This window comes from Chiloscyllium plagiosum, chromosome 24 (genome assembly GCF_004010195.1).
Source record: "Chiloscyllium plagiosum isolate BGI_BamShark_2017 chromosome 24, ASM401019v2, whole genome shotgun sequence".
NCBI classification, from domain to species: Eukaryota; Metazoa; Chordata; class Chondrichthyes; order Orectolobiformes; family Hemiscylliidae; genus Chiloscyllium; species Chiloscyllium plagiosum.
The window spans coordinates 43,825,430-43,833,873 of record NC_057733.1 but is presented as its reverse complement, the minus strand read 5'-3'; the positions used below and the strand labels follow the sequence as shown (position 1 = coordinate 43,833,873).

Genomic DNA, 8,444 nt, shown 5'->3' with positions numbered 1-8,444 from the left:
AAACCACCCCCAAGAGCACTAGCAAACCTCCCACCAAGGATACTGGTGCCCCTCAGGTTCAGGTGCAGACCATCCTGTTTATAGAGGTCCAGGATGAAACAAACTGCTCCTCTGTTTTTGGCACATGCTAATCCTTGCAACTGAATTAAATGTTTTATAAGAGCAATTGCTTTTTTCTAATTCAGAATTCACAATAAAAGCTTCACTCACTGATGTAAATCAGAGAGAATTGCAGCCACATTTCAATACAGATTGCACAATTTCTGACCATAACTTTAGCAGAGGTCAGAGAAACACCAACCATTTACAGAAGTCCTTCCAGCTTTCTGACGAGCATCATCCCAAACTTATGATAGATAATTGGAAGAAGCCTTGTGGAAATTCTTACAGCAGACATTTTGTGCAGGCAATCTGTGATTTAACCTTGGTGCAGCATGTACATATATGAAGTTTGAATGGCAGCATATTGTTAATGTGACTGGGCTAATCATTAAGAAAAATCCAGAGAAAGCTCAACCCCTACCACAACAATTTGAAACCTGGATTCGGTTTACAATCTGGAAATAAACCAAACGTAGAACGGAGTATGAGAATCCAGTTTAATGAAGATCCAAAGCAAAAACATAAAGTGCTGGAGAAATTCAGCAGATCTGGCAGCATGTGTGGAGAGGGAGACATAGTGCTTTGAGCTTAGAGACCCTTTTTTCAGAACTGTTCTGAACTCCAGTTCTGAAGGAGGGTCACTGGACTGGAAATGCCACAGATGCTTCCAGAGCTGCTGCATTTCCCCCCCAGCACTTTCTGTTTTTGTTTTAGATTTCTAGCATCTGCACTTCTTTGTGTTATATTATTCCTAAAGATCTAACCTGATTCACAGATGTTCTTTAAGGAAGACGAATGCCACCTTTATCTGGTTTGGTATATATGTTTGGCAGGCTTACATTAACAAGTTGCCTCTTAACTGCAGAGGCCTAGCATGCCACACAGTCATATGAAAGCTCAGGGAAACTAAGGATAGACAATAAACAAACTCCCACATCTTGGGAACAATCAGGAAAATCTCCTATGTTTGTTACTGGAAGAATCCTGAACTGCAACCCCATACAGAGTGTACAATTTGAATTATACAAATAAGGCTCTAATCTCTTGGACCAAAACTCTGGTGATTCACAAAGACTGACTGTTCACTCAGTTTATGGGAATTAGCCTCAAAGCACACGCCTGGAGTGAACTGCTGCGAATTGATGCAGCTTTACATTATTTAGCACTGCCCTGCAAATACATTCTACTGGGAATTCAAGTACCAAGGAAAGGATTCACAGCATACCAACACTGTGAGGTCTTTAACAAGCTCCCCAAGGAACATCAATTTCTTTGGGATTTTCAAGACAGAAAAGGAAGGTGGACAAGAAATAAAAGTTATTTTTTACACAGTATAGTAACCACATAGAGCAGACAATGCTGGCAAAATTAAAAAGGAAACTACACTAGTTTTTGATTATTAAAAAAAACAATGCCGAAAGGAACAAGAGACAAAGAACTCTGATGCTTTGTGTAGTTTGGGACTAGCCACATGCACTGCAGCAGCAGCTTCTACTGATGTTGGATAGGTTCCTATACTTGGAAAAGAAGTCATGAGAGACATGGATGTGTTCCCTCATTCCAGTCTACACCAATCTCAGTGACAGTGCCCATTTTGACTATCACATGCCAGAACAGATTTCAAAAATACTTTAAAACATTTGGGTGGAGCACAGACATGTTAAAGGTATTTATGTGGAGGATCTGTTTGAGTCTAGATTCAGAGAAATGAGAGCAATCTCTGATCTGGTCAGTTCTTCTTCATAGCAGCCTCTTGCAGTTAAAGATGACTTGCTTCCACGTTAAAACAGGGTTCTCTGGTGACCGAAGAGCGCAATATATGCCTTTCAGTCTCTATTACAGGAGGGGCAGGAGGTGGCTGGGGAAATGGGAGGAGGGATGCCTGGGTTGCCATACATTTCTTTCTCTGTTGATGCTTAACTTCAGCTTGTCATTGGTGAGGAGATTCAAGGCGTACACAGCCTTCCCAGACGCTTTCCCGCGACTTCAGCAGGTCTTGAGCCAGGTTCCTAATTGTTGTCGGGAATGGTACTTTTCTTCAAGAAGGATTCAAGGTTGTCCTTGAATGGTTTCCACTATCCTCCTGAGGCCCACTTGCCATGTCAAAGCCGAGTGGAACTTTTGTTTTGAGAGTCCCAAGTCAGACATGTGGATGATATGGTTTGCCCAGTAGAGTTGGATGAATACAGTCATGTTTCAGTGCTGGTGACATGGTGGCTTCAACGAGAACAGTAACATTGAGGAGCCTATTCTGCCAATTAATTTGCAGGATTTTGAACAGGCAGCAACTGGTGGTACTTCTCCAGGGTTTATGAGGTGTCTGTCTCATGTAGTTCATATCTCTGTGCCACTGCTTGGTGGATCATGAGCTTGGTACCAGGTTTCATGTCCTGGCCATCAAATGCTCTCTTCCTCAGGCAAGACTGTGTTGGCACAATGAAGGTGGCTTTGAAACTCATTGATGTCTGCTCTTGTTTAGAGTAAGCTCCCAAGGTATGGAAAATAGTCCATGTTGTCCAAGGTTTTGTCATGGATTTTGATAATCTTGGGATGGGCATTGCAGTGTGGCAGGAGCAGGTTAGTACAAGACCATTGCTTTATGGAAGTTTAGCATGCTGCCCATGATGTCATGTGCTTCAGTAAAGGTGTTGATGAAGTTCAGCCTCAGAGTGTGCAGATACAAGAATTGTCTTCACATAACTGTCCAATGACATGAGCTTGGATCAGCAGCAGAGGGTGAATAAGTTCCAGTTTGTTCAGTAGATTAGCCCCACTCCAGCAGGGAGCTTTTTGGGGGTGAGATGAAACATTGCAAAAGGAAAGATCAAGAAGAATGTTTGACCCCAGTCTGAATGTGAATTGGCCAAGATTTCCGTTTCGCCGGCCCCCAACCCCTCATCTTCACCATGGACATCCAATCCCTCTACCCCTTCATCCGCCATGACCAGGGCCTCCAAGCCCTCTGTTTCTTCCTCTCCCGATCCCCAACAGTACCCTTCCACCGACACTCTCATTTGTTTGGCTGAACTGGTCCTCACCCTTAACAATTTCTCCTTCGAATCCTCTACTTCCTCCAGATGAAAGAGGTAGCCATGGGCACCCGCATGGGCCCCAGCTATGCCTGTCTCTTTGTCGGCTACGTAGAACAGCCCATTTTCCATAGTTACACTGGCACCACTCCCCACCTCTTCCTCTATTACATTGATGACTTCATCGGTGCCACCTCGTGCTCTTGCGAGGAGGTTGAGCAAGTCATCAACTTCACCAACACATTCCACCCTGACCTTAAATTTACCTGGACCATCTCTGACACCTCCCTCCCCTTCCTGGACCTCTCCATCTCCATCAATGATGACCGACTTAACACTGACATTTTTTACAAACTCACCAACTCCCACAGCTACCTGGATTACACCTCTTCCCATCCTACCTCCTGCAAAAATGCCGTCTCATATTCCCAATTCCTCCACCGTATCGGCTCCCAGGAGAACCAATTGCACCACAGAACACACCAGATGGCCTCCTTCTTTAAAGGCCGTAATTTCCCTTCCCATGTGGTTGAAGGTGCCCTCCAATGCATCTCACCCACATCCCACACCTCCGCCCTCAAACCCCACCCCTCCAACCGCACTAAGGACAGAAACCCCTGGTCCTCACCTTCCAACCTACCAACCTTTGCATAAACTGCAGCATCCACCAACATTTCTGCCACCTCCAAACAGACCCCACCAAGAGGGATATATTTCCCTCCCCAACCCTTTCTGCTTTCTGCAAAGACCGTTCCCTTCGTGATGACCTGGTCAGGTCCATGCCCCCCAACAACCCACCCTCTCCTCCTGGCACCTTCCCCTGCCACCGCAGGAATTGCAAAACCTGCGCCCACACCTCCTCCCTCACCTCCATCCAAGGCCCCGAAGGAGCCTTCCACATCCACCAAAGTTTTACCTGCACATCCACCAATGTCATTTATTGTATCCGATGCTCCCAATGTGATCTCCTCTACATTGGGGAAACTGGACGCCTTCTCGCAGAGCGCTTTAGGGAACATCTCCGGGACACCCGCACCAATCAACCCCACCGCCCCGTGGTCAAACATTTCAACTCCTCCTCCCACTCTGCCGAGGACATGGAGGTCCTAGGCCTCCTCCACCACCACTCCCTCACTACCCGACGCCTGGAGGAAGAACGCCTCATCTTCCGCCTCGGAACACTTCAACCCCAGGGCATCAATATGGACTTCACCAGTTTCCTCATTTCCCCTCGCCCCACCTTACCTCAGTTCCAACCTTCCAGTTCAGCACCATCCTCATGACCTGTCCTACCTGCCAATCTTCCTTCCTACCTACCCGATCCACTCTCCTCTCCTACCTACACCTTCATCCCTCACCTCCACCCACCTATTGTACTCTTGGCTACCTTCTCCCCAGCCCCATCCCCCTCCCATGTATCTCTCGGAGGCTCTCTGCCTCATTCCTGATGAAGGGCTTTTGCCCAAAATGTTGATTTTCCTGATCCTCAGATGCTGCCTGACCTGCTGTGCTTTTCCAGCGCCACTCTAATCTAGACTCTATGGTAACATCTCTAGCATTTAGCCATCATCATGAAACAATCCTAAAACCATCTACTTGATCTATATTGGATGCACAGTCACAATCCCAACTTTGGTTTTAATAATGCAACTTTAATTATTGAGGAGAGAGGAAGGGATGTGAAATTCAAACAATTGCAAAATCATAAGTGCATTCTTTGTAAACTTGGTTATGCATCTTGCTTGGAGCAAATCTTTCCTCTTGACATCTTTGCCATTTGGAGACAGTGTAACATATTTAATTATGTTTTACATGAGGGATAGCATTTAGCCTTGTGCAGATCAGAAAACTGAGAAACAGAAATGTCCTTCTTGTAATGTACAAGTCAAAACGCTTTTACTACACAAAATGAAGAGGCAATCCCATGAAGGCAGTGGAATGCATTCCCTAACAGACATTGGAAATTTGCAGGTCTGAACAAATAATAGACTACTCAGGGATTAGGTAACCTTTTCCCTGTTTGACAGCAGATCTTCACTGCAAAACTAGTCAACATGATCCAAAACCGGGTGAAGACGACAGCCACGCTAAATCCCTCCATTACAATGATAACTTATTAACTTGCTTCACCTCTAAACAGAGGAAACACAACCTCCTCAGTCACAGTCACAACTGCATTGCCCTATTAGGATGGTGGGGTATCTTTTCTAATTACAGTCCATTTCTCAGTGATACATGTCAACGCAACAGAAGGTTGTGATTGCACAACCACTGTATAATAAGATTATAATTAGGATTTAAAACGTGATGGAGGACAAAGCACACTTTGATACCAGAAAGGCAGACTTGTAATTACATCGCACCACTTCTGAGTTCATGGTGTCCCGGAAATAAAACATTCAATGTGAGTATAGCAAGCTCCAATGTGATGATGACCAGATAAACTATTTTAGTGGCGTTAATTCAGGGATAAAGGGGAACTTCAATGTTCTTCTTCAAAATAGTGTCATGGAGTCTTTTATGTTTACCCAAGGAAGCAGATGACATTTTAAGTTTAAAGTGTCACCCAAAAGCAGGCCTCACCAACAGTGCAGTACTGCCTCTGTACTGCCCTGCGATTGTTGGCCTAGATGTTGTGCTCAAGTCTCTTACAGTAGGACTCAATTGCACAATTTTTACATTCACATGTTAGAGGGTTACCACTGAGTCACAGCTGACACCAGCTAGAGCTGATCTAGATCTTTGGTGGTTCTGATTCGTTACGATTAAAAGCAAGTTTCGAAGCTATGGTGTGGTGAGAGGCTGCCTTACACTGACCTGAAACGAGATTTCCCATTGTTCCACTGGGTACAAATAAGGCATCCTCCATCCCAAACAGCTCAGCAGCTTGCCTCTGAAGCTCTGTGAGGGGAAAAAAACAAGAGTACCCCATTTGGATGTTAATACAGAATTATTACAAAGCCATTGATTTATTTAATCATTTTTCTAATTATTTTTATTAAGTGCATCTTCCATTTTCTACTTACTTTTAAAGCCTTGTGTATTTCTTTGATGAAATAAATGTGTAAGTAATGAAAATAAAATCTCAGTTCTTAAAAGTAATGGAGAGGCACGTTAGTTTTATGAATCAAATTGATCTGCACGTTCTAGAGATATGTAGCTCATGGCATATCTCTTAGTTTTCAAGATTACATTAATAATGGTGCGTATTATTAATATGCCATGATTTTTCCATTAGATACACAGCAAAGAAAACTAACAATCCAGTTCAATACTGATTGAATTCCAGATTGTTGGAAGTGCATCAGATAAAAGCTCTATTTGCTTTGGACACACACAGAATGTGAAAATGCTCTGCACAACGTTAAGAAATGCAACAAAAACAGAAATTGCTGGAAAAGCTCAGCAGGACTGGCAGCATTCACAGATCATTTCTCACTTCATTTCTCACTCAGCCAGAATAACAAGTAAGATCTTGTTATTTACAGAGATGGTCTAAAGAAGGCAAAAGGTAGCAACAACATCATTGAAGTGATGAAAAAATTAGGATTCTTTTAAAACAGGATCCCATAATGACATTTTTTTCTTACATGGAGAACATAAAGGTGCGGCACAGTGGCTCAGCGGTCAGCAATGCTGCCTCACAGGTTCGATTCCAGCCTCGGGCGACTGTCTGTGTGGAGTTTGCACATTCTCCCCGTGTCTATGTGGGTTTCCTCCGGGTGCTCCTGTTTTCTCCCACAGTCCAAAGATGCGCAGGTCAGATGAATTGCCCATAATGTTAGATGCATTAGTTAGAGGGAAATGGGTCTGGGTGGGTTACTCTTTGGAGGGTCGGTGTGGACTGGTTGGGCCGAAGAGCCTGTTTCCACACTGTAGGGAATCTAATCTAATCTAAACAGTGTTTAAAGAGAAGTTAATGTGAGACAGATTCAGCCAGATAGAGAAAAGTGCTGCTGAATGAAGGCAGAGACTGAATCTGAGAAAACATTAATCTTCCTTTAGAGCAAAGTTGAACACACAATTATGGGGATTAAGAAACCGCATGGCCATTATCATGCCAACAGGTCTTGCTTAAATTTTACTAATCCACGTGAATATTATGGTCTCAGCACTATAGGAGATTTGATGACAGGGAAAAGGGTCAGATGTGCAAGAGCAATATTTGTCTGAGGAAGCATACATGGAGACATAAGATAAGTAAGAATCATGTCGAAAGTTGGATTTTTTGAAATGATTGCACACGGGGGTGCAATGAGAGAGTCATTGTTGCGGATGTACAAAGTATCCATTCAATTGAACATGCTGAGGGGGGGGAGAAGTGGTGAGGGGGGAATCGATGAAACACTGAAAGAAATAGAAAATCAGTAAATGACACCAACAAAGGACACAAGCCCAGACATTCACTCACTCAGCAGTTGATTCCAAAAATGTAGGAAGACCTATTGATGCTTTTCCAGTATTTTCTGGTTTCACCATAGGGTTGGGTTTGACTCTGGTTATGACCTTCTCCATGGCTTTGATCGCTTTCAAACAAATCACTAAAACATGTCTCGCCAAATTACAATACTTAATTTTCTTTCCGATGTTAGATTTACTGTTGTACAAGTTAATGAATCGTGTCTCTTATTCTTAGAACAAAATGAATATGTGAGCCACTCCCTTGGTCTCAGGGCAGGTACTGTGTTTACACAACACCTACAAAAATGTTAATCATTATTACATCTTTTGTTACTCAACCCTTACATTCTCAAGTGCATTGCAACTGAATTGCATTGAATTGAATTTATTGTCACGGGTACCGAGGCACAGTGAAAAGCTTTGTCTTGCGAGCAATACAGGCAGATCACAGAGTTCAGTAGCATAGATAGTAAATAATAGGTAAACAGCGGCAAAAACAAAAACATAGGTCCAGGCGAATGTTAAGAGTTTGTGAGTCCATTCAGTCAACTGCTTGACATATTCAATTAACCTCATCATTCCTTGGTACCTTTCACATAGCCCTGTAATTTTCTTCCCCTTTCTAGTGATTATCCAATTCTGTTTTGAATGTTACGACAGGATCTCAGTCCAGAAAATTTCAGTTCACCTCTAACATCCAGAAGCCTGTGGGCAACGTTCCCTAATGTCTAAGGAAAGTCTAGATAGGAAACAGCAGGAGACCATTTAGCTCTGAGAATGTTTTACCATTCCATTAGGCTGTGACTGATGTGTACTTAATTGTTTGGTCTAACTTGATCTACACCCAATAAAAGTATGTTGATTCAGTTCTGAAAATGTAATTGACGCAGTATTCAAAATAGCCTTTTTTAA

General features: G+C 43.2%; 1 protein-coding gene across 2 annotated transcripts in view; it reads right to left on the bottom strand.

The window, feature by feature from the left end:
* tha1 (threonine aldolase 1) overlaps positions 1-7,746 on the bottom strand; it is a 38,539-nt gene extending 30,793 nt beyond the window's left edge. Inside the window, exons 1-3 of one of the 2 annotated variants that reach the window (XM_043714928.1) lie at positions 7,543-7,746; positions 6,158-6,177; positions 5,949-6,032 (exon numbers count right to left, since the gene is read on the bottom strand). In XM_043714928.1, the coding sequence (XP_043570863.1) occupies positions 5,949-6,032; positions 6,158-6,177; positions 7,543-7,646 (208 nt within the window). In that variant the 5' untranslated portion in view covers positions 7,647-7,746. The remainder of the gene's footprint in view (positions 1-5,948; positions 6,033-6,157; positions 6,178-7,542) is intronic. The other variant, XM_043714929.1, reaches the window with a different exon arrangement.
* Positions 7,747-8,444: the final 698 nt, after the last annotated feature.